General features: G+C 40.2%; 3 protein-coding genes and 1 long non-coding RNA gene across 8 annotated transcripts; 2 read left to right on the forward strand and 2 right to left on the reverse strand.

Moving 5' to 3' along the window:
- Positions 1-20: 20 nt before the first annotated feature.
- Positions 21-3,207, reverse strand: LOC121715125. The gene is made up of 4 exons (XR_006033531.1): positions 3,057-3,207; positions 2,775-2,849; positions 2,626-2,658; positions 21-604 (listed from the first exon to the last, which is right to left on the reverse strand). It is a non-coding gene; the product is annotated as an uncharacterized LOC121715125 (long non-coding RNA).
- Positions 3,078-11,400, forward strand: si:ch211-155m12.1 (uncharacterized protein LOC567653 homolog). Of its 2 annotated transcripts, none has more exons than XM_042100509.1 (4): positions 3,078-3,191; positions 10,288-10,354; positions 10,456-10,512; positions 10,649-11,400. In XM_042100509.1, exons 2-4 carry the CDS (start codon positions 10,301-10,303, stop codon positions 11,279-11,281), a joined length of 744 nt encoding a protein of 247 aa, XP_041956443.1. In that variant the 5' UTR covers positions 3,078-3,191; positions 10,288-10,300; the 3' UTR covers positions 11,282-11,400. The 2 variants fall into 2 exon arrangements, with proteins under 2 accessions (XP_041956443.1, XP_041956442.1); XM_042100508.1 differs by lacking the exon at positions 3,078-3,191 and adding an exon at positions 7,420-7,465.
- A 567-nt stretch (positions 11,401-11,967) lies between these two features.
- idua (alpha-L-iduronidase) lies at positions 11,968-18,823 on the forward strand. 4 transcript variants are annotated; one of them, XM_042101091.1, is made up of 14 exons: positions 11,968-12,406; positions 12,602-12,704; positions 12,849-12,931; positions 13,028-13,135; positions 15,442-15,537; positions 15,720-15,922; positions 16,237-16,416; positions 16,601-16,817; positions 16,952-17,158; positions 17,241-17,362; positions 17,467-17,592; positions 17,812-17,888; positions 18,245-18,345; positions 18,533-18,823. In XM_042101091.1, the coding sequence occupies exons 2-14, from the start codon at positions 12,670-12,672 to the stop codon at positions 18,631-18,633; spliced, it is 1,656 nt and encodes a 551-aa protein (XP_041957025.1). In that variant the 5' UTR covers positions 11,968-12,406; positions 12,602-12,669; the 3' UTR covers positions 18,634-18,823. The 4 variants fall into 4 exon arrangements, with proteins under 4 accessions (XP_041957025.1, XP_041957026.1, XP_041957023.1 ...); XM_042101092.1 differs by having other exon boundaries at positions 11,968-12,402; XM_042101089.1 differs by having other exon boundaries at positions 11,968-12,242; positions 12,602-12,742.
- A 399-nt stretch (positions 18,824-19,222) lies between these two features.
- Positions 19,223-23,764, reverse strand: kcnv2b (potassium channel, subfamily V, member 2b). The gene is made up of 5 exons (XM_042101093.1): positions 22,434-23,764; positions 20,925-21,925; positions 20,476-20,530; positions 19,834-19,932; positions 19,223-19,567 (listed from the first exon to the last, which is right to left on the reverse strand). Exons 1-2 carry the CDS (start codon positions 23,739-23,741, stop codon positions 21,656-21,658), a joined length of 1,578 nt encoding a protein of 525 aa, XP_041957027.1. The 5' UTR covers positions 23,742-23,764; the 3' UTR covers positions 19,223-19,567; positions 19,834-19,932; positions 20,476-20,530; positions 20,925-21,655.
- Between the last annotated feature and the right edge of the window lie 1,804 nt (positions 23,765-25,568).

Genomic DNA, 25,568 nt, shown 5'->3' on the forward strand with positions numbered 1-25,568 from the left:
CATAATTATTTTAACCTTATTTGATACTTAAAAAACATATTTAAGAGAGCACAAATCCCTTAAACCTTTAACTAAATGAAGTATACAAAGGCTACAGTGTAGAAGTTCATATTGATTAAAATGGAACTATGTGACAGAACACAGATGTATCATATTTTAACACATTAATCCACAGTAGGTGTATCCACTCCTCTTAGCACAGGCTTGACCAACCCTACAGCCCTCCTGAGAGTTGCCGTTGTCCAGCTGTTAACGGCATGTGAGTAGAAGCTGGAGATTTAGTTGTGGGTCTAGTTGTAGGCCTAGCTGTGGGTCTAGTTGTAGGCCTAGCTGTATTTGGATCTGGTAGTGGTACAAATACAATATGGGGCTGTATACCAAAACTATGGGGCATGGGCATAGGTGGTGGAACTGGTGGGTATCTAGGGTAATTTGCCATTGCATAGGGAAACATAGGCCGAGTCAGTGGCCGGTACAAAGTTGGCTGTTGAAAGCGAAACATGTTAAATCCATACATTGGATTTTGGTAGGGGCTTATATTAAATCTGTAAGTTGGATTGGGGTTAACATTATTGCTTTGCATCAAGTACTGTAGGAGCAGGTCCTGTGACAAAAGACAAAAACACAACATTTTATGCAGAATTTAGTGAAATTTAGCAACAGTTGGAAATAAGTGGACTTCATGCTCCTTCTCACAATTTATATACCATCTGTATACTTGCTTATTTAGAGCAGCTTAGTTTTACTTGTTTGTTTTTCTGTAAAGTCTGGATATTGCATTTGTTCCTTTGGACTGAATGCCAGATGGTTTGGACTGAAAACTTAGCATATTTCTTTTTTTTAACCACTGGTTGAATGAGCACAATGCACATCAAATTTGAGCAAAGCTACATTTAAAAAAGGGTTTAGGAGAGCAGTTCGACAATTATGAAAGACCCTGAGAGATATTGTGCTACTAATTTAATTATTCATACTCCTTTGCTTTTGAGTTCCAGGTTAAAGGTGCTGTCAGCGATTGTATGCAATTTCATACACAGAGGTCATTCAATGTGCTTTACATAAACAAAAGCAAACAGGAATAGTACATACAAGCATAAAGGGGGAATGGTTTAAAAGTGTTTTAAAAGTAATAAATAAAACATAAAAAAACAACATAGAATGATTATACTAGTCAAGCACCAACTGAACAGCAACACTCTATGGAGATTCTTGAAGCAGTCCCAAACAGTACGCACACACATATATTTCCTTTCAGGGCCCAACCACAGGCCTTGATAGTCCCTCTCGTGGAGTATTAACACCCAATTAGTTAATCAAGCTGCAGAGCTGTAACTAACAAGCTGTAAAGAATGGACTGTTACACTCTGACTATGCCCAATATGTCTATTCTGTTAGAATGACAGGACAAATACTTCACAGAATCTCCCTTTGCTCACCTAATGCCAGCAATAGTACTACAAGGAACAATAGTACTCACCCCGAAGAGTGCTCTGTGAACTGAGTAATAAGGATCTTACCACAAACTGCACTTAGACATGTTACAAAGATTGCCTTTAACAGACAATCACAAAGCAGTACAAAATCACATCCAGGATGATGTGACTCATACACATAACCCATGGGTCACAAACGATTAAAAGTTCACAACAGCAGCACTCTTTCTCCTTGAAGTAGTACCGAACTGTGCGTGCACACATATGTTTCCTTTCAGAGCCAAAATGCCTGACCATAGGGCTCAATAGTCCCCCTCGTGGAGTATTAACACCCAAATAGTTAACACTTAAAGTTTCAGAGAAACCTGGTAGACAGGGCAACTACTTCACAGAATCCCATACAATACTTCAAGTCCATACAATTTTTTTTTGTCACATTCAGCAATCACCTATTCACGACCCCAAGCTGCCCATTCCGTGAGTAGGCTATCACTGTAAAAAAGTGTCTCTATAGGCAGTCCAGGCTCCAAAAAACAGGAAACAATTAAATTGGGGACAGCCTATCCCCCATATAAAAACGAACCCATGGGGTTTTTCTGGGAATACTGAAGGGAGGGATGACTTTTTTGGTTGTTTTGTTTGGTCCTTGGTTAAAATGTAATGTACATTATTTTGGACAAAAGCGTCTGCTAATAAATTTAAATATAAACCTAAACATAAACAAACTCGACCTCCTGTGCAATTGATGACCACCTTTAAAGGAACAATGTGGGAAATCATTTTTAATGTGTGTGCCCATTTAGTACTAAGGACAAACATCTGAAACCAACAAAAAGGGTCATGCTCCTAGCCGCAACAACAATGGTACATAGCGCAATAGCAGGCAGTCCGGGCACACATTGCCAAAAAACAATTATTGAAGCCGTTTTTTTAAATTACAACCTTTCCAGCTCCAGATTAAGGCAGATGACAAATGTCTATCTTTTCCAATTTCTTGGATCCTTTTTTGTAAATGTTCTACAAATGCTTCAAGAATCATTAGGAATGTGCTACATTGTAGAACATAGTTGCAAGAAATACAGCTTATTTGAACAAGGTAAAAATACCAACATTTGTTGAAGTTATCTGTATGTTTGGGTTTGTTTAAAAGTTGTTGCTTTGAAATCATCAGGAAGAAAGAGATGTATCTTACCTCAGCACTTAGGTTATTATCAAATGGCCCAACCTAAAATTGAGAATAACATGCATGATACATGCCATAAAAAAATATTTTAAAAATCAGACCAGATATAACTATAACTACACACAAACACTAAAAATAAATTGCAACTATGGACTTACTGGAGCTGATAGACCAAGTCCCAGAAGACCCAGAGTGAAGAGCAGCACCCTCATATTCAGTGTTCAGCACAGCACCTTACAGTTTGAATGCATTCAGATGCATTACACAATGTCAATTATTTACTATTTTCCTAAAATTCCCCTTAGTCTATCTTTCCTAAAACTTCCCCTTTTCCCTTTATCTCTGCTTCAAAGATGAGATCCTTTGAAAAACTGAATTCCCAATTAAGACATAATGAACAAAAGTATTTACCAATATCTATCCAAATGTTGCTGACTCACCTGTTCCAAAATCTTGTTTGTGAGCAATTCTGTCCCGTAAGCAGTCCTGTACCCTTATTGTATGTCTCCCCAGTGCAATCTCTTAAGACTACCCATGATGACCACATCCTATGGGAATGCTCCTCTCTAAAATAGGTTGGTTGTGAATCGCTGGCAAAAGTTACTGTGGTTCGTGGTTTAGTTTAATAATTGTGTGGTAAGTGTTTAATGCAAATTGCTTAATAGTGTTTTCATGATGTGTTTACATTCCATCCAATACCTGAAAGAGTTTCACCTCATCAAAATGGAATTACCACAAACAGGCATCTCAACTTGTATCAGTGCATGTTTATTGACACAAAGTGCCTAATTTCACAATCATTGCCAGTAAATAGCTGTGCATCCACACCTCAAATACACCACTTAATTGCAAAATGCATTACACTCTTCAATCGTCATTAAATAAAACCACACAGGGATAGATTCTTAAGAATAATACATATGTTTTATGGGATTGCAAGTTTGAACAGTATCATGCACAGCACTGACTTTTTAATCACACTTTTTTCCCTCCTTGTCAAAGTGGGGCCTGCCATGAGATGTTTGGGAACCACTGCTCTAGGGGGCTCAATCCACGGTAAAATGCTTTCAGTGTCATTCTCTGACATACAGGTGCTGGTCATATAATTAGAATATCAGGAAAAAGTTGATTTATTTCAGTAATTCCATTCAAAAAGTGAAACTTGTATAATGTATACATTCATTCCACACATACTGATATATTTCAAGTGTTTATTTCTTTTAATTTTGATGATTATAACTGACAACTAATGAAAACCCCAAATTCAGTATCTCAGAAAATTAGAATATTGTAAAAAGGTTCGAAATTGAAGACACCTGGTGCCACACTCTAATCAGCTAATTAACTCAAAACACCTACAAAGGCCTTTACATGGTCTCTCAGTATAGTTCTGTAGGCTACACAATCATGGGGAAGACTGCTGACTTGACAGTTGTCCAAAAAATGTCCATTGACACCTTGCACAAGGAGGGCAAGACGCAAAAGGTCATTGCTGAAGAGGCTGGCTGTTCACAGAGCTCTGTGTCCAAACACATTATTATAGAGGCAAAGGGAAGGAAAAGATAGATAGAAGTAGTAGAAAAAAGTGTACATAGGGATAACCGCACCCTGGAGAGGATTGTGAAACAAAACCCATTGAAAAATGTGGGGGAGATTTACAAAGAGTGGACTACAGCTGGAGTCAGTGCTTAAAGAACCACCACGCACAAACGTATGCAAGACATGGTTTTCAGCTGTCGCATTCCTTGTGTTAAGCCACAAGAGCAAGATTAACAAGAGACAGCGTCAGAAGCATCTCGCCTGGGCTAAAGACAAAAAGGACTGGACTGCTGCTGAGTGGGCCAAAGTTATGTTCTCTGATGAAAGTAAATTTTGCATTTCCTTTGGAAATCAAGGTCCCAGAGTCTGGAGGAAGATAGGAGAGGCACAGAATCCACGTTGATTGAAGCCCAGTGTTAAGTTTCCACAGTCAGTGATGGTTTGGTGTGCCATGTCATCTGCTGGTGTTGGTCCACTGTGTTTGCTGAGGTCCAAGGTCAACGCAGCCATCTACCAGGAAGTTTTAGAGCACTTCATGCTTCCTGCTGCTGACCAACTTTATGGGGATGCGGATTTCATTTTCCAACAGGACTTGGCACCTGCACACAGTGTCAAAGTACCTGGTTTAAGGACCAGGGTATCCCTGTTTTTAATTGGCCAGCAAACTCGCCTGACCTTAACCGGGGTATTGTGAAGAGGAAGATGCGATACGCCAGACCCAACAATGCAGAAGAGCTGACGGCCACTATATCAGAGCAACCTGGGCTCTCATAACACCTGAGCAGTGTCACAGACTGATCAACTCCATGTCATGCCGCATTGCTGCAGTAATTCAGGCAAAAGGAGCCCCAACTAAGTATTAAGTGTTGTACATGCTCATACTTTTCATGTTCATACTTCTCAGTTGGCCAATATTTCTAAAAAAAAAATGTTGTATTTGTCTTGATCTTCTAATTTTCTGAGATATTCAATATTGAACCTTTTCACAATATTCTAAATTGCTGAGATACTGAATTTGGGATTTTCATTAGCTGTCAGTTATAATCATCAACATTAAAAGAAATAAACATTTGAAATATATCAGTCTGTGTGTAATGAATGAATATAATAGGCCTATACAAGTTTCATGGATGGCATGAATGGAATTACTGACATAAATCAACTTTTTGATGATATTCCAATTATATGACCAGCACCTGTATAATCACTTAACCTAAGGGCAACAGAAATAGCTGATTTGTTAGATTAAAGGCTGGACTAAAACCTACTAAAATAGCTGACTGTGAAGTGGCTTTTTGCACGGCTAGTAGTACAGCCTTGTGTATCATCTGCCAGCAGGTGGCACTGTTACATATTGATTCGAAGTGATGATTCTTGTGATAGTGTGATATGTGATTCTCTTCTGAACATGGATGTTGTGTGATGACTACTGTGCGTCATGCTTTGTGTTGCACAAGCCAAGCGCAATCAGCGACATTGCCAATTATACAACATAATTTGTTGCATTGCACTTTATGCAGTTTGTGGTCTGGCAGTCCCTCATTGAGACAAGTTTCCACCCATGGCAACAGACATTAGTCACTGGGTTCAGCTTGTAACTGACTTTTATCAGTTCCAGTTGTCAGATGCAAAATCATGATTCCCCTGATGGTTGAGGTCTGATGGAGGTCTTGCTGAGTCGTGGTCCCCATGATTAATCAGACCAGGGTCACAAGTTTCTGATGCTGTTAAGCATTGTTAAGAGTTTGTTTAATAGCTGAGGAGTGATGTGTTATGTTACTTTACGTTGTTACAGAATAATTACTTGTGTGTGGTGCTGTTAAGTCTGTCTGTTGGGGAAAGGCCCCACCCAATAGCACAAGGAGTTTTGTGAAGTTATTGTTTTCCTGTCCTGTTCATAACTGAAATTGAGACCAATACAGTGATCATACCATACACGTCCAAGTGCCCACGGGGACCCAGATTTGAGTTTGACCTGCGGTCATTTCACGATCCCACCCCATCTCTCTCTCCCACTCACTTCCTGTCTGCCTCTTCACTGTCATAATGGCCAAAAAAACAAAAAACAAGGCCTATATATATATATTTATGACCGCCGCTAGCGAAGCGGCGATCATATAATGATTGTCAAAGTTTTTCTACTTCCTGAATTTTTTTAATACTCGGGACACCGAAACACTGGTGCACATGAAATTTGGTGGGTATGTAGCCCCACTAGACTTTTACGGAAAAATTTTGTTTCGTCCCCGGGGGCCACTCCCCCCCCCCCCCCCCCGTGCTGGGCCCCCCGAACCGCAAAAAAAGCACATTTTTCCTATTTTTTCCTAAATAACTACCTGAACCATGGCACTGAGGATGAAGAATCTTTTATGGTATGTTGGTCTCAAGGGCCCACATCAACCTGGACCATAATCACTCATTTGTGATTTGCACCTCCCCGGTAAAAAATGAAAATGCAATATTATTCTGCTTTAATCGCCCCTATCTTCAGTTAAGATGTTCAGAACTGCACCAAATTTTATGTGTATGATTGACCTGGCATTCTCTGGGGGTATTAGCCTGGCTAGCGCCACCACTTCTCAATGAGACGTGGTCTGGGAACCAAACGTTCATTTTCTCGTATTTGAAAAAAATGCCCAGATCCGTTTATTGGGTGCCACGGATGTCTATCAAATGCGTCTGTGCATAGCTCATCATCGTCTTGCTTTCCCCCCTGTTCTGTGATTGGTTCCCTATCTCAGGCGAAAATTTGCTCCATGGTCTCCAGGCTGCCTTAGCAGCGTGAATCAAATCGCGTGCAAGGCAGCATGGGAACACCCAGGCTATGGGGGTATGCCAAGTTTCGTAGAATTTCATCCATGGGGGGGGTCTAAAAAAAATAGGTTATGTGTACATTTAGTGACTGTACACTCATTGGCCTGTAGATGGCGGTGCACACATATACACATGCACACACACACAGGCACCCACATACTATCGGTATTAGAACAGCCGATACATAATTACAAATTCAGTAGGATTAAAAGAAAGCCAAAATAAATATTCATCATCATCATGGCTGCATTTCCAGTATTGGCGATAAGTAGTCGTTTGTCCACTAGATGGCGCATCGTTGCAGTGAGACGTAATTTTGTTGGAAGTTAAAAGTGGGTTGGAAAAACAATGGACGCTTCCTACAAGGACAGTAGTTTACCGCACAGAACGTCTAATAAGGATAGGACGATGTTCACATGAAATGTAATTCCCATTTCTTCTTGAAGCCGAAATAAATCTGAGGATGTTTATCGGACATGCTTGGTTTTTACTGCAGGTACGTTAATCTTATAATATCAATAAGGACCTAGGTGTTACCTTTAGCGTTGGTTGAGTGATGGAGGCCAATTTGATTGATTGCATTTGTAGAAAACTATAAATGCGGTCATACCAAGCAAATTGATAGCAGCACTGTAATTGTATCTTTCGACTGTCATTTGTTGCACGTGCTACAAAATCATTCTGTGCAATGGAAGATTTACCAACGTTACACCGGTCTGATACAGTTTTGCCTATACATGCGTGAGACTGAGACGCCTGTTTATTTTGTTTTAAGTGCGTGCAGGGTGTGAGAGGGGAATCGATGTGCTTTGATTCCAGCTTGGTAGTTGTAGTCTGTGAAATTAAAAAGCACGTGTGTGTGAAGTATCCAAACAATGACACCTTCATTTCATTATGGCTGCTTTAGCAACACACCTTAAGCTACTGTGTAGTGGGTCCCATTTAGAAGTGGCTACTTCATTCGCGCTTTCCTTGACTCGGAGCTGCGTGAATTTTATTACAACTTTTCGCCACGATATGGCAGTTTAAGTCCGCTTGATACTGTAAGGCGTAAGCCATTGGTTTCCTAAGGAGATTTTATTTGTGTCGCCAGCATAGCCTATTGACAATTTATGTTGTAAATAGGCCTACCTTATAAGCCTACCTGTAGCTTAGGGAAGCTAACAGCTTTCTATTAGGATCTAGTTTGTTAGTTACAGTTTTGTCATAACTCCCTGATGCCTTTTTGCATTTAGAATAGCCAGAGCGTGGATATCTCAATCGGAAAATTAAACAATATCGGGTGCCTATGGACTAGGCTGGGTGAACCCAGCCTGATCTGCCCGCTATTTATTTTTTGATTTCTTAAAAGGTTGAGCTTGGTCTGGTGAAAGCCAGACTAGCCATGGACCTCAGTTACACAATGCAAGGGAACATGAATCAGCCTATATTTGCACGAACAATAACGGACAACAGCTCTTCAACTTTGGCCCGTTAAAATGTGTATGAACAGTCTAGCGACGCATTTCATCAAGGCACATTTGGACATGTCAGTTATTTGCACCACTGGTTCGATGTAAAACAGCATTTCGTTTCAGACTACTGTTACTTAATTTGTGCATTAACAATAACGTTTCAGACTACTGTTACTTAATTTGTGCATTGACAATAAACTATCACATGAACTAAAGATGACTAAAATCTTATGTAGAAGAAGAAACATTCACAAAAAATCCATCCATCCAAAAATGACCTTTGTTTTTGATAGCTGTTGAAAACGGCATGGAACTGACAGATGTTTTTGTTTATAAATAAATAAATAAATAAATAAATAAATAACATTATGCTGATACCTTTTGCTTTTCCCAAATACAATGTAGCCTACAGGTGTAAGTGACCTTTCATCAATCCAGTTGCAATGGATGAACTGTGATGAACGGCCCTACTTGTGATTGTTTAGAGATTTTAAAGGTTTTATAACAATGCTACATCTTCTTTGGCTATTCTACAATCTATTCACCTTTTCAGCACCAGTAGGCTACTTTCTGTGCAGCTGCACACACACACTCAGGCATGCCAAACAAGCATACACAAAAGTTTCAAGAGTGGGGGATGGAGTAAAAGATGGAGACAAATTGGAGTGTGATTTATTTTTGCGGAACGGATGTACAGGACTGAGCGGCGGTCATATTTTGTACCGCTATGCGGTACATCTAGCATATATGTGTCTTAGGGATTGCAGTCGTTGTTAGTGATTTTGAACATTATTCGGTAACACTTTACTTGAAGGTATCTACATAAGAGTGACATGACACTGTCATAACCCTAACCCTAACTCTAACCCAACCCTAATCCTAACCTTAACTTGTCATGACAAAAACCGAATGACAGAAGCATTGTGTCATAAACGTTCATAAACGTTTAGACATATTCATGACAGTATCACTGTAGGTATACAATGGCTCTGCTATATAAGGCTCTGGCACTGAGTAATGTTATATCAGTGCAACAACATAATTAAACTGTATGTTATACTGTCGGTCAAATGCAAAGAGTGACACAGTATGTGGTTAATTTCACTGTGTGCTCCCAAGTGGATGTTACATATTGGTGTTGGTTAGCGAAATTCCCCATTCACTGTAAAGCACTTTGGGTGCCTTGATAAAGCACTAGATAAATGTATTATAGTGATGGTGTTGTAATCAGCTTAAATATAGGTTAGCACAGATTTCTATGCCAATCTTCGTTCTGGGAAATATGGTGGTTTCTCAGTTTTTATAGAGAGCCCTACCTATCTTATCTAATGGTTAATAAATATCCTGAATCCTCAGTAAACATCATTATAACATTACAAGCAATAATCAAATGTGTCTGCGGCATTATTGTTGACAGAGATCACATTACCTACATGTTACATAAAGGGTTTCTGAAATTATGTAGTGGTATTTGATAATTTGACCCTGTTTTTGAAATCTTCTCCAAACAATTAAGTATGTAATTAAGTTCTAGACGTGGTTGTGCACCTCTCTGATTGGGTGCTATTGGCCAGGCTCAGACTTTATAATGAGATCTTTTCTGTTCCAAAAGCAAAACGGAAGAAGCCTGCTTTTTCAAAGACAAACCAAACCATAGAAACTCCATAATCAAATCAAACCGTGGGAACTCCATTTCAACCCTAAATCGTGCTTTGTTTTAGAGAATTGAGAATGAACAACCATCAGTGAGTTTGACTGTCAGTTACTAAAAAATGGCATATTTTTGTGTATACACATATGAATGTGTATTCATCTTCATCCTATAACCAATATAGCCTTGTATTTATTCATCATATTTATATAGGTTCAAAGTAGAGATGAAGGCAATCACCTTGTTGTTAGGAAGTCTTTGTGTTTGCCTTGCAGCACCAGTAAGTTTTCATCCAGTATTTATTTATATTTAATTTCTATAACCCTGTATGTTTCCTTTGCTCGAAGAATTTTTTGATCCATTTGTTCTATTTTGTTACAGGTTGAAGAACATCATGAGAGAGTGGCCAGATCAGCATTGAGTGGCAGTGAGGAAACGGTGAGTCAGCACTTTTCAGTTAGGATGCAACTCGAGAATTCCTCCCAATAATACAAACAAGTTTATGTTGCCCTCTAATCATCAGTGTATATTGTCAAGATTCTACCCATATCCTCAAATGTCCATATCCCTATAGGGCCTGCGGACCTTGCTGACCGAAGTGAGAGATACCCTTGCCAACCGTAACCAAAACCCAATAGCCCCGCAGCAGCCCGCTCCAGGTATTACCATTCAGGAACCCCCTCCTCCCATGAACGACCCACAGGCCAATCCTGCAGCAGGCCCGGCCACCATTAACCTGGTCATCTCTACCCAGCCACAGCAGCCAGAGCCACTGCCACAGCCGGACATCCTACAGAGACCGCAACAGGACCAACCAATTACCCAGCTGTTTCAGGCCACGAGCGATCCCAACACCTTGGTTGTTGGACCATGTGGACAAAATCAGCCAAATGCCCAGGCTACGCCATGCTATCTTCCCTATGGTCTGCAGCAACCAGGACTTGGACCATATTCCCAGTACTATCCTTATCCTACATACCCCTCTTCTCCATTCGGCTCTTTCATGAATCCTTTAAATTCCCCAACTTTCCTCAACACTGGAGGAGCTGGGTACAATTATGGTGTTTCTCCCATAAATCCACAGGTTAACCCCTACAACCCCTATAGCCAATTTAAACCCTATGCTGGGTATAATCAGGGCATGACCCCAAATCTGAGCATAACCCCCCCGATCATTTTTAGAGAGGGTCCAGCAAGAGCCCAATAACAGCAAGCAATGTGGAGAGATCTTAGAGGGTGTTGTATTATTTTAGTCCATCATCTTGCATGTTATGATAGTTATACATAGGTCTAGCCAAGGCTATGGCTTGTAATGTTTGGTTACTATTGAATGCACATTAAAATTACAGCTCTACTCCAAATGGTGTGAAAGTATTGATTTCTGCTTGAGCTATTTCAGTTTGACTTAACTGCATATTTTTAAAAACACAACATCATGTTTGCAGATAGTGTATATTAAGTAGGCTGCATATTGCCTATGTGTCAATAATATTCCGGTTATAAAATGAATAGATGAGGCATTTAGTTAACCGTCTACATAGACCTCTGCAGGTATAGGCTTGTCTACACACACACACCTTGATACCGTCAAACTTAGAGCCTCGAGAGATTTTACCCAATGTCCATATGCAGTATGATTTCAGCGACAATAGGCTACATTAGCGACAAAGATGAGACATAGTCAAATTAAAAGTCCATGTCGCATTAATTTAAAGTAAACGGTTCACACAGTTTAAAAATGCATTTACGTAAATACCTAATAAAAGAACGATACAATTAACTCGACACACGCAGATTTAATTAGCACATATGTAACCTGTAGACGACTGTCATTCCAGGCCACTATAGGTTTGGCGAGGGGAAGTGAACTCACTTTAGGGCTAACTAGTTGACTCTTATTTCAAATTGGACCAAACAACGGTCTGAGCGTCTGAGCAATGTCTATCACGACAAAAATGCTCAGTTTTAACTATTTGTAACTGACTGTTTCACTGTTTTGGCTGCAATGCCCTCAAAATGAAAGTCGCGCCTCATAAGTTTACTTTGTGGAAGTTTTGTGTAGTTCTTGTAATGAGTCAGGATGTTCTGTGTAAATATGTTAACATAGCTGTGGATGTCCAAACACCGCTGAGGAATTTAAAACATTTTTGGAGGAGCACCGGGTACTGGTAAGCTGAAGGGCTTTTCTATCTGTAGTGTTCTAACACTACACTGTTATGCTTATGACTACAGAGATGATCAGGATGGTGCCAGCACAGAGACAGCAACATCAGGCACACGAGGTTACAATTTATCTTGAAAGATGACAGAACAGATATAACATCGTATGTAGGTATTACAATGTTTTTCATTTCACGATATTATGAGAACTCCTAGGCCTAAATAGCACAACCAGTATAGGCTACTCAGAAGTGTGAAAGTGCAAACAATCTTGTCTGCATTTCAGGCAGTATATTTTCTCACTCTTGAAATTGTTCAGGTATTCTTAACTTCTACTTTACCTTTTCCACACACCCTTCACTCTTAGCCCACCTTTTCCTCATACCGAGGCAGATGTGTATGACCTGAGCAGGGATGAGGAGTTGAATTTGGCCTATGTTGGCTCAGTTCCCCACAGTGGAATTCAGCAGGTGCGGATCCACTGGCTCCTGGAGCTTGTTACAGCACAGTGAGTGTCAGGGGTGTGGATAGAATAATTTCTTATCTGAACTTTTCTTGATGAAACGTTATTGTCTATTATCATTCTCATGATCTGTTCTTGTGTTATTCAATAGTGTTGTGGATGGAGAGGCAAAGTACAATTTCACAAATCTGGATAAACTAATGGATCAGCTGTGGCAGAATGGTCTTAAACCAGGTTAAGACATCGGAAATTGTCTTTCTTTGGTCAAGTTAATGTCAAGAAATTGTTAATCCAAACATAATCTCAAACAGAGTGTTATGTTTATTACAGGATTTGAGTTGATGGGAAGTGTGTCCAACTTTTTTCATGACTTTGAGGACAAACGGCAAGTAATGGAATGGCGTAACCTGGTCTATCATACAGCTATGAGGTACATCGGTGAGTTAGTCAAGTCAAGTCAAGTCGGCTTTTATTGTCAATTTCTTTACATGCACTGGTCATACAAAGAATTGAAATTTCGTTTCTTACTTTCCCATGCAGACATAGACATGCTTTAAATACAGACATAGACATACTATGGACATAGCCATAGACAATAAACATTAAATTAAAGTGCAAGACTGAAATATAGAACATGTATGTATCAAAATAGAAATATAGGACATATATATAAAAAAAAAAAATAGAGGTAGTTGTGTTGTATATTTCTATAGTCTTAACAGTTACATGAAGTTTAAACTTGTGCTTGTGTGACCTGTATATTTACATTGATATGCAGTATGCAGTAATTCAAGTATATCAGGCTTGATGTGAAGCAGCAACACGTTTGGCTGCGCAGTCACAGTGCAGTTCCACATGGCGGTGTTGGGGGGGGGGTTGGTAGACAGGATCCTAGTTTCCTAGGTTCCTGGTTGGCTGGTGGGTGGGGGGGGCTGTCAGTGATGGGAGAGTGGGTAGAGTGTTCAGCATCCTGATTGCTTGGTGGATGAAGCTACTTGCCAGTCTGGTGGTGCGGGAGCGGAGGCTCCTGTACCGCTTTCCAGAGGGCAGGAGGCTGAACAGTTCGTGTGCAGGGTGGGTTGTATCCTTGACAATCATTAGTGCTTTGCGGGTGAGGCGGGTGGTGTAAATGTCCTGCAGGGAGGGGAGTGGTGCTCCAATGATCCTCTTAGCTGTGTTAACAGTGCGCTGGAGGGTCTTCCTGTTCTGATCTGTGCAGCTTCCGCCCCACACTGTGATGCTGCTGGAGACGATGCTCTCGATGGTCCCTCTGTAGAATGTAGTCATGACAGGAGGCGTGGCACTTGCCTTCTTCAATTTGCGCAAGAAGTAGAGGCGCTGCTGGGCTTTCTTCGCCAGTGATGCTGTGTTGGTGGTCCAGGAGAGGTCGTCGCTGATGTGCACCCCCAGAAATTTTGTGCTGCTCACTCTCTCCACAGCATCTCCGTCGATGGACAGTGGTGGCAGTTGTTTGTGGCCTCTCTGAAAGTTGACAACAATTTCCTTGGTCTTGCTGACATTTAGCAGGAGGTTGTTGTCTTTGCACCATTTAGCCAGCAGGTCTACTTCTTCTCTGTAGTGAGCCTCATCGCCCTTAGTGATGAGGCCCACCAGTGTTGTGTCGTCCGCAAACTTCACCAGATGGTTGGAGCTGTGAGTGGTTGTACAGTCATGTGTTAGCAGTGTGAAGAGCAGGGGGCTGAGCACACACCCTTGAGGGGCCCCCGTGCTCAGGGTCAGAGTGCTTGAGGTGTTGTCCCCGACACGTACTGCTTGTGGTCTCTGCAACAGGAAATCCAGCAGCCAGTTGCAGAGGGAGGTACTGAATCCTAGCTTGTCCAGTTTGCTGATGAGTTGTTGTGGTATTATGGTATTGAATGCTGAACTGAAGTCTATGAACAGCATTCTCACATATGAGTCTTTATTGTCTAAGTGGGTGAGGGCTGGATGGAGGGCAGAGCAGATTGCATCCTCCGTGGATCGTTTGGCTCGGTATGCAAACTGGAAGGGGTCCAGGGTGGGGGGTAGGGTGGCTTTGATGTGTGACATGACTAGCCGTTCGAAGCACTTCATGATTATGGGCGTGAGTGCTACAGGACGGTAGTCATTGAAGCATGATGGTGATGATTTCTTTGGCACGGGTATGATGGTGGCAGTTTTGAAAAGTGATGGGATGACTGCTTGCTCCAGAGAGGTGTTGAAAATGTCTGTAAAAACATCCTTCAGCTCTTCTGCACAGTCCTTCAACACTCGTCCTGGTATGTTGTCTGGGCCTGCTGCTTTGCGTGGGTTAATGGTGGCTAGTGTCCTCTTCACGCTGGCAGAGGACAGGTACAGGGGTTGGTCGTGGGGGGGAGGTGGGGTTTTCTGTGGGTGAGTGTCATTTTGTGCTTCAAAACGGGCGAAAAAACTGTTCAGGTCATTTAGCAGAGAGGTGTTGTTCTCACAGCTCCGTGGCGCAGGCTTGTAGTCAGTGATGGCCTGTATGCCCTGCCATAGGCTCTGTGCATCTCTGCTGTCTTTGAAGTGTGTTGTTATTTTGTCTGTGTAATCCTTTTTTGCCTTCCTGATGCCCTGGGACAGGTTAGCCCTCGCTGTTCTTAGGCCAGCTACATCTCCAGCTCTGAAGGCTTTGTCCGTGACATTGTTAGATAATACATTTGTGCCTTCCAGACACTAGGTAACATTTGACTTCAAGTGTTTCTACTTGATTGCCTGTGAGTAATCTTTTCTGTATTTTACAGGGAAGTATGGCATGGGATATGTCTCACAGTGGAATTTTGAGACATGGAATGAGCCCAATAATCATGATTTTGACAATGTCACGGTTTCCATACAAGGTAAATGTGTGAGGCATCCATGTGATCCAGCTTATACAATAACTTGTTCTTACACTTCAATATATTTATATTTATATATTCCTTCATGTAGTTATGCTGTATTCTTTTATATATTAAATGTATATCTATGTAAAAGTTTTTATGTTCTAAAACATACTGTTTTAATTGTTTTAATTATCCAGGGTTCCTGAATTATTATGATGCCTGTTCTGAGGGCCTCCGGGCGGCCAGCCCTGCCTTAAAGTTTGGGGGTCCTGGAGACTCCTGCCACTCCCCTCCCCACTCCCCGTACTGCTGGGCCATGCTGGAGCACTGTCATAATGGGACAAACTATTTCACTGGTGAGAGGGGGGTTCGTCTTGATTACATCGCCCTGCACAAAAAGGTAGAATTTGGTCTTGCCAATTTGTAATGTGTCTACCACCAGAACTGTAACAATTAAATGAATAATTAAAACATATGTTTTCTGATTTATTTTCTCTCAGACTGTATCTTTGACAATTTAGCATGTCATCTTAGGCTCTTAAGAACCACTGATCAATATTTTCTGACATTCTATTGATAGACTAAACAACTAATAATAATAATTAACAAATAATTTGTTGCAGACCCATATACCATCTACATTTTTAATTGTCTACATTTGTGGTCAAAAGTGAATAGCCTACTAAGAGCTTAATGTATTACCTTTTTTTACAGGGTGGGGGATACTCTTTACCAATATTGCAACAGGAGATTGATACAGTGAAAGAAATTCAGCAACATTTCCCATTATTTCAGTCAAAACCTATATATAATGATGAGGCTGATCCTCTTGTGGGCTGGTCAAAACCACAGTTATGGAGAGCGGATGTGACCTATGCTGCCATGGTGATAAAGGTAGAGGAAGAGATTCAAAATTGTCCAGTTAAACTAAATTAATGTTAAATTTACAGATTTTTTGTAATGTTAAACTATGGGTAGTATGTACACACATACTGTGAGATTGAGTATCCCTAATAGTTTTAATCCAGTAATACACTGACGTTACCTGTGAAGAACTATGGGAAACTTTGTCACATAGGTGATCGGTCAGCATCAGGACATGCTCATAGCCGACCCCGACAACAACATCAATTACACTCTCCTGAGCAACGACAACGCCTTCCTTAGTTACCACCCCTACCCATTCACGCAGCGCACGCTCACAGCCCGTTTCCAGGTCAACAACACCAAGCCACCACATGTGCAGTTGCTAAGGAAACCTGTTTTGACTGTTATGGGATTGCTGGCATTGTTAGGTACTTTAGTCTTTTCTGATATTTGAATGTAGCATAGTGGTGGATCAATGTACCTGTCCTTTCCCATGATTGTATCTTTCAAATGGTTTATAGGTTCCTTCAAATGTATGACACAAAAATTATTTTGGCTTCAGGAGAAACTCAAGTACTAGCTCAACTGTCAGATGATGCATCTGAGAATAATACTGTTGGAGTCCTTGCAAGCATCCATAAACCCTCGATTCCTGGGACCTCTGACAGCTGGCAGTCCACCATTGTCATCTACAGCAGCAAGGACAACATTACCTCTTCTGATGTAGATCAGATCCAAATTCAGCTCAAAGGTTTCCCCATTCAGCAAGGTCTGTACTTAGATTTTGGCTGAAATAATGGATTCATGATAGTGATATAGTGATATATAAAGTTGGCTAATTCTAATTACAGGACTTATGTATGTCACATACTACCTGGACAATAATTCAACAAATCCTCACCAGCTGTGGCAAAGCATGGGAAGCCCGGATTTCCCCACAGCGGAGCAGTTCAGGCAACTGAGGCTTCTAGAGGCATGTTGCTTATCTTTAGAAATGTGAAATGTTCAACTTTACCTTGGCAGTCATTTGATAAGGGTTCTGATGATGTTTTGCTTTGTCGCTTTGTTGATTATAAGGACCCAGTGATTCAAGGGCCCCTACCTTTTCCTGATGGGGGAGGTCTAACCCTGAAGGCAAATCTGCCCATCCCATCTGTCCTCCTGATCCATGTGTGTGCCAAAACCAGCGCTGTTCCAGGCCAGGTCTGTGTCTGTTACACCAGTCTCTGGCTGCCAAACTGAGTCCAATTTGTACACTTGTCATTCATACTTTTGCCTACAACATTGACAGATTATGAATGAATAGCAAGTGTCATTTATAGTATGGAAAATATGGTTCCAAAAGTATCTGCATTTATGCATTATTTTGCTCTGTTGTGGTAATCGTGAGAAACTTTTTTATTCTGAGGTTTTTTTTCCTAGGTAAATGGCTTGCGTTTCATTTCCATCACCAAAGGCCAGGTTCTTATTGTGTGGAAGGACCACTGTATTACTTCCAAGTAAGTTGTATCATGCAGTTTTGAGTAGAAGTGTCCAGGGGGTATTCCAAGTATGTGGTTAAGTGACGAACCTGGGTAAGAGTAAGTGGCAAACCTCCTAATAGAAGAGCTGTATGGCTTAATTCTAACAAAACAATGGCACAGGGCTCTTATTGTAGGAGGTTTACCACTACAGTAGGTAACTTACCCATGTTTGTCACTTAACCACATACTTGGATGCCCCCCAGGACTTCATAAATGGATTCTGGATGGATGTAGAATGTCTGTCCGAAAAAATTTGATTAGCTGATCATTGTGCCGTCTCCAAACCATTGAACTGCCTCATCCTGTTAAAACTATTTTGCTTTCATTCCTAGGTGCATTAAATCCTATGAGATAGAGTTCTCCAGGGACCTGGTCAAATTCCAAAGGATAAATGATCACAATACCATCTTTACTTCGTATGTGTATTCACCAGGTAACCACATTATTTCAGTAAAGATGAGTAGAATATATACATCTTCTATTGAAATGTCAATTATTATATGACATTCATAAAAAACCAGCACAAGAAAATGTTACCGGTTGTAATGCATACTACAAATGAGTGCATAATTAGATTCATCCATCAAACCATCTTACCTTGCTTCCTTTTTCTGTTACAGAAAACATGAACGTGTCTGGTTTCTACCGAGTACGAGCAGTGGACTACTGGGAAAGATCTGGGGAGTTTTCACTAACAGAGAAATATGTGGAGGACCAGTGACCACAACTGTAATCATTGCTGCTGCATTTATTTTTGGTTACTGATTAGAACTTGAATGTATTTTTCTACCAATTGCACACATGATGTACTGTATGTATTTGCACAACAATTTTAGATTAGGATAGTAACAAGGGAATTAATCATGAGAAGTTTTAAATCCAGTGCCAGTAAATAAACAGATGATGCTCAATCGAGTTTGTAGCCATGTTATGTTTGGGATTACCATAAGCTCTTACAGGTAAAAGAGACTTGTTTGGAGTCTTCGGACCATGGTGTACAAGTATAATACATGACAAAATTCCTTTACGTTTTTGACAGTGTTGGCACTTAAAAATGCATATATTTCAATATCAACTGAAATGTACAACTAGATAGGCAGTTAACCTTGACCTGTAGCCATGGAAATCATGAATGTGGTCTTAAAGGGACACCAAAACCTCAAAGTCAATTATTTCTCTACTGTAACTTGGACAATTCGCCACAGAATATAAATACAAATCAGTTTACCCCAAAACACTGACCTCCTAATATATGTTGTACCAAGTATTGCTAAATAGACTTCAAAGTAGATAACAAACAAATAGATATCTAGGATTTCAAATTATTTTTAATATGTCATTTACATTTGTTTTCTTTATGCCCTATGAATTATTCAGGGGCTGGATTATTGTTGAATACAAAGGCAGGTTCAATGTATGCGAAAAGTTCCACATGGTGGGTACACAACAGGAAAAAAATATGGAAAAACATTAAAGCGCAGAAATCTGTTAACTTCTGTCTATATCCACAGAGAAAAGTGTATGAAATTAAATATATCCATCATTCTGGAATACATCTGTTCTAGCCGGTGTGTAGAAGACCACCACAATAGATGGTGAAAGAAGAGGTTTAGATTCCCTTGGGGCACTTCATTTCAGAATGGTCTCTTGACTTGCTGTAAAAACAACAAAAAGAACATGGAATTATCAACAAGGGGAATCCAAATGCACTCACATGCATATGTCTCTATAGTGCATCCACAGACAGGTAAACAGTGTAACTTTCAACTTGTTTAACATGGGTGTATAACTTTTACCCTCTTAATAGTGGAGGCATTGTAATCACATGTAGTAGGTTAGTCTACCAAATGTCAGATCTTGTACATACACAATATGCCTCAGATAAATGTATGCAACATATTGCAAAGATTTAAATGTTTACCTTCTGCAAGTTCTTTTGCAATGCGTTCCTTCTCCTCACGGATCTTCTTCTCCTCCTCCTCAACTCTCCTCTCTTCTGCAGCAATTGGCTTTAGATGATCTGTAGAACAATACATTTGAAGGTGTTACCCTAATGACTAGAAACCATGACTGCATTTACCCTATCCATCACATAATTGAGACCGATTTTGAGAGATCAGGTAGGCCTCATTTATAGCCTTACGCATTATACACGTTTCTCTTGGATCTCCCTGAGGGTTCGTATTGCCCATATTACCTTTACATTCACTTAAAATGCATTTATCAAAACTCATAGCATGCCATGCAAATTTATACTGGGAATATACTGAGTACTATCCGAAATGTAACACTACGATCTTGTTTTCAGGATATCTTAACATTTCTACACGTCAAGTTTATGGCAGTTTAAGGAGTAGGATGAAGAACTGATGAAACCACATTATCCTATTTGTCCACTTCAATATTCTATAGAATGTAGATCTACATTAAAATTATGCAAGTTAACTGAGCCCTTCAAGTCAAGGTCTCAAATGTCGCTGGCAATGGCAGCAGCTAGTTAGCGTAACTATCCGTGGGCCTGTGGACACTATGGTTACTTCTTGAAACGAGAACAGCGACTCACCATATCGCCTCTTTCCGTAGATGATTCCTACGAGTAATGCAGACCACCGGGCTGTCTGTAAGGCAAGTACATAACGATACACATTTTCGACGTGTAAACACCACTTCATACTGAGCTAGCCATACCGTAACATCCATAGCTAACTCTAACGTGTGTTTACTTGAGTATGAAATGCATCACAGATCGCAATTTTAAATCTGTGTATTATAGTAATGGATAGTTTATTTTGCAATGTATTTACTGCTACATTATCTCCACCATTCAAGTGTGTAACGTTAAATTATTCATTCGGGTACGTTACGTTCATCAGGTTTGTGTGCGCAACATTAGCTTGAGACAACTGATGGGCTAACGTTAGTTAAAGCTTTCGCAAAGATATTGCAATGCCGAAAACGATATTTGTCAAAAAAGGTCAGCGATGAATTCTAATGCGTTCACAATTTACTAACCTTGATGAGTGGTGAAACTTGTACTGGAGGCACCATTGTACCCTTTAACGTTATCCAGCTAACGCTCAGTAGAGGTCAAGAGAAGCCCAGTACAGCAGTCAAACAGCACACTGAGCCAGTAGGCAGCTGTCTTCTTTTGTGGTGTTAAGGCATTATGGAAATATATATAGCTAGAAATTGCCAGTGCCACCTACAGGACTGAAGGTATAGCTCAGGGATGGACGCACCATCACAAGGTAGGCATAATGATCAGATAGATATAGCTTTATTGTATCACAGAACACCTCACATTTTTCACTGCATTTTATTAAGTCACATGTATTCACAAAATGGTGGATGTAGGCAACACGTTTGGTCAAACACTGGTACAAGTAATATTATTTTGGGATCCTGTGTTAAATTGTACTTGAAAAAGGCAATATGGCCTAATATCATAAATGTAAACATGTTTTTTTTACCACAAATGTACAACACAATATATCAAAAAACGAAATAGGGAAAGAAAGAACACATGGAATGAATGGAATAAAGGAAACAATATCATCATTGTCAGCACATGTTTACAAAAGCATAGGCCTTTTTTCGTGTGGATTTTCCATTAGCATCAATAGTTGCAAGAGTTGGAGTTCCTGTTTAATACTGCATATCAGCAAAATAGGCTATGCAGCAACATGACACTCTGTCAGAGAGTGATTTCAAGGTAAAGTAGCCTAGTTTTGTGAGGCCATGTCTTAGATGGTGTTATAGGAAATGCTGTTTTTACATATTTCAGCCATTCTTCTTCTTGCCCTTTTGGCAAACCTCAGTTTCCCTCTGTTCCTTTCATTTGTGGTGTATTCGTGGGACTTGAGCTTTGAATAGTAGTCTGAAAACTTGTTGAAAAGCATAGATATTGGCATACCATTCAATATTATTCCTAAAGAAATGCAGCCGAAAGCAAAGATCCGCCCAAACACAGTCTCTGGGTATACATCTCCATATCCTACAGTTGAAATACTAACCTGCAATAGAGAAAGACATTTAGTTTCATACAGGAGCACCAGTAAGCAAATGTGAAATTCTCTTCACATTCCACGTGTATGGCATCTCAATTATTTATTTATAAGAAAGATGTAATTTACATGAGTATGAATAATGCCTATCATAAAATTGTTTTTAATATAATTTTGTCTTTGTAGTGCTGTGTTAATATATGTATTATTATATTGATAGATCTCGTGTCATATGCATAAGTTGTAAAGCATGATATTGATATTGGTATAATATTGTGTTATATAAATACATTTGAACTAAAATTTGAACTATTTTAAGTGTACTCACACACAGTCAACAGACTTCAACATAAGTTCTTTTCTCATGTGCGCTGCTTTGTGTTTTTGTATATCTTAGAGCTAGAAGCCATACTTAAATTCTTGATACTGTTACACTCATAGACTGTATATATAGAATTATAGAAGTTCTATATATACAGTCTATGGTTACACTATCCGCTTGTGTTTGCATACTTACTGCAGCCCACCACCATGCATGTGGAATGCTGGTGAAGTTAGTCCGAGGGACATCATGCTCAACGGAGTAGACCATAGCGGAGAAGGAAAAGATGCCCATGGCGATAAAGAGGAGCAAGCACCCAACCTGCTGATAGCTCTGCCTCAGGGTGAAGCCAAAAGCTCGCAGCCCTGTTGAGTGGCGAGCAAGTTTGAGGATCCTGAATATGCGCATTAGCCGCATAATCCGCAGAACCTGACCTAACTTGCCCACCTGACCCACTGTCTTCAGGTCAGTGCCAGGTTTGACCAGGTCCTGACTGTCAAAGCATTCCAGGGCAATTTGCAGGTAATGTGGTAGTATGGCGATCAGATCCACTGTGTTCAGTATACTTTTGGCAAAGTGTTTCAGGTTTGGTGTTGACACTAGACGTAGAAGATATTCCATGGTAAAAACGACAAGGCAGGCACCCTCAACGTATTCACAATGAGTCTTCCCACTTAGTTGGCCTGCTGGGCTCCTGTATTGCATCTCCTCCACAGAGTTCAATGTCATTGCTACTAGCGACATCAGCACAAACATACTTAAAGCTACTGCAATGAGTTTGGCAGCCACTGAAGAGAAGGGTTTCTCCATTAAATTCCAGACCTTTTGCCGCAGGGATCCCATTATCATATCCTGAAATGCCTCTTCGTTTTCCTCAACATCTACCTCAGCCAGAAGCTCCTTTTGGATTTTCAACTGCTCACTGAGCTCATCTTGTCTTTCCTCGAACATGATGCGGCAGCAGCGATGGGAGTTCTTGATACGAACTCCCCAGTAGTTTATTTCCTCCAGAAAGTTCCGCGTACACAGTTCATCTTTAATCCAGAGCACTCCAGTCCTGTAAAAATTAAAGATGCTGTTGAATACGCTTGGGTCCCGGTCGAAAAAATACTCATTGTTTGTAACAGTGTAATCATCACAGAGATCTAGCTTCTTGCAGTGGTCCTTGAAGGTAGCAAGCATGCCAAGTCTAGTCTTTGGATATCTGGCAACCACCCCCTGAGCAATCTGATAGGACTTGCCACCAACGTTGATGTTCAGCACACAGTTCTTGACTGGTGTTGAGAACACTGGTGGTGGTGAAAATACCTCATCTTCTTCATCCTCACCAGCATATGGATCATAAATATCTTCCTCTATGTCATTCAAGGAGCTCCACTGTTTGATCAAGTTGTCCTTCACAAATGGTAGTGGGCTGTACACAGGATCAGTGGCGGAATATGAAAGTCCACCAACTTTGTAATTTGGAAAGAGACTCGGTCTTCTGGCCTTTGGATCTAACATTGCGACTAGTTTTCTCCCTACACAACGAGCTCACTGCCTGTTCTATGTGAACACACCCTTTATTTAAGCACTGAGGATGTTTCATGCAGGGTTGCATGTCTAACAGGGCTCTCTGGGAAGACCCATGTGCTTATAGAGCATTTTAAATACCATTATCCCCCCCCTAAGCTCATGCTGTTGCTGTGACGTCTTAGCTGTGTCTTGTGGCCATGAATGTCTTTGGTCTTGACGTTAGAGTTTAGGCTCATTCCAAGTTCAATTTTAAAGATAATATGCTGATGACAAAACACAGGAGTTCATTATTCGTTTCCTTTGTTAGCTAAAACACTGATGAATGTTCATGCTTACAATGTTCCCTACTGTATATAATGCTTCACTAAATTCAGCCCTCAAAAGTAATAACAATACTATTAAATATTTTCTTAAACATAAAAATAACTTCCATGTAGCTCATGTCATAACTATAAGAGAATATTTCCCAAATAAATGGAGAGTATTGAGGATAGGGGGCATTTATAATGTACAGTAATTCCATTCAAGAAGAAACAAATCTCTTCACAGAAAAATAGGTCTTATGTGTCACGGAATCCACAAGTCAAAGAGGAGATATGAAAAAATCCTTTTCGTACATGACTCTGACATAAATTAATACTAAAATAGGATTAAGGTATTGGAGAAATCATATTAACAGCTTAATAACAAATAAGACAACTGTTACATAATACATCGGCAAATGCCATGACCAGAATCAGAATGCACATGAGTTTAACTTGCCAAATGATTTGGGCTTTCAGGGGAGGTCTTAGCTATGTGTGTTAGTAGTTCAGAAACTCAGTGGGGTGTGATTAGATTTCAAGTCAGGTTCAAAGAACTTCCTTAGTTCACTTTTAATATGGATGGTCTTGATCTGCCACACATATATTAATAAGCTATCAATCAACCTGCAAAACAAAAGAATGTCCATTTATGCTCGTAGTCGGATCCTGAAACTTTCAGCTATTTTGTGAATCTAGAGCATTGTCCTGTGTGCAGCTTAGGCATGCTTAACAGATTAACTCCTCCCATAGATCAGATTAGAGACAGTTAGCATTTTAGGACAACAGAAACAATGTATGTTTCTAATCTCTGTGTGGCAGATGTACATTCCCCTTGTTGCTATATTGGTGATTGTAAAATGTCATGCTTAGGTTGTGCCTTAGTTATAGATAGATGTTATGGTCTAGTAATTGATTGTAGAAGGTCAGGGTTTTGTTTTAGGCCTATTAGGGACATTGTTTTATTAGGGACATTACAACTACTAGCTACTACAATTACTTAAACATATATGAATTTATAAACACACTATAAAATGCAACAAAATCTGTTCTAGGCCTATTTTGAATGTCAATCTGGATTGTTCAGAGAAAATAGCCCTACACATTTCAGAAAATTAAATGAAATATGACAAACTTAAAATGCTGCTTGTTCTTGTAGGGGGGAGGGTTCACATGGAGGTGCAAAAGGGTATTCAATTCCAACACAGGCTACCTGATGAGGCTGAGAATAGGCCCCTGTGTGTAGGCTAGCGTGTGGGAGAAAAATAATCTAAAGAAATTGGGCCAACGTGGATATAAATAAATCATGTCAACAGATGGGTAGCCTATGTGTAAATGTTTCTGCACTGTAGGCCTACAATCTGGCTATACTCTGAACCTTGTAGCCTATAGGCTACTTGACAACTGACAACTCACTCTCATAGAGTTACAATGCACACTGAATTACAGGCTCAATCCTGCCCTGTCATGCTTGATCATCCTTAAGTACACTGTGTTGATATTTGATTTAGTT

This window comes from Alosa sapidissima, chromosome 8 (genome assembly GCF_018492685.1).
Source record: "Alosa sapidissima isolate fAloSap1 chromosome 8, fAloSap1.pri, whole genome shotgun sequence".
NCBI lineage: Eukaryota > Metazoa > Chordata > Actinopteri > Clupeiformes > Clupeidae > Alosa > Alosa sapidissima.

What these genes read in the sequence shown, in the direction of transcription:
- idua (XM_042101089.1), top strand. Translation starts at nt 12,091, where the DNA reads ATGAAAGTCGCGCCTCATAAGTTTACTTTGTGGAAGTTTTGTGTAGTT. An exon ending in TGGAGGAGCACCGGGTACTG is followed by an intron (nt 12,243 to 12,601) that starts GTAAGCTGAAGG and finishes CTTCACTCTTAG; the next exon opens with CCCACCTTTTCCTCATACCG. An exon ending in GGCAACTGAGGCTTCTAGAG is followed by an intron (nt 17,363 to 17,466) that starts GCATGTTGCTTA and finishes GTTGATTATAAG; the next exon opens with GACCCAGTGATTCAAGGGCC.
- si:ch211-155m12.1 (XM_042100508.1), top strand. Translation starts at nt 7,446, where the DNA reads ATGCTTGGTTTTTACTGCAG. An exon ending in ATGCTTGGTTTTTACTGCAG is followed by an intron (nt 7,466 to 10,287) that starts GTACGTTAATCT and finishes ATATTTATATAG; the next exon opens with GTTCAAAGTAGAGATGAAGG. An exon ending in GTGTTTGCCTTGCAGCACCA is followed by an intron (nt 10,355 to 10,455) that starts GTAAGTTTTCAT and finishes ATTTTGTTACAG; the next exon opens with GTTGAAGAACATCATGAGAG.
- kcnv2b (XM_042101093.1), bottom strand. Translation starts at nt 23,741, where the DNA reads ATGTTAGATCCAAAGGCCAGAAGACCGAGTCTCTTTCCAAATTACAAA. An exon ending in ATGCATGGTGGTGGGCTGCA is followed by an intron (nt 21,926 to 22,433) that starts GTAAGTATGCAA and finishes TCTCTATTGCAG; the next exon opens with GTTAGTATTTCAACTGTAGG.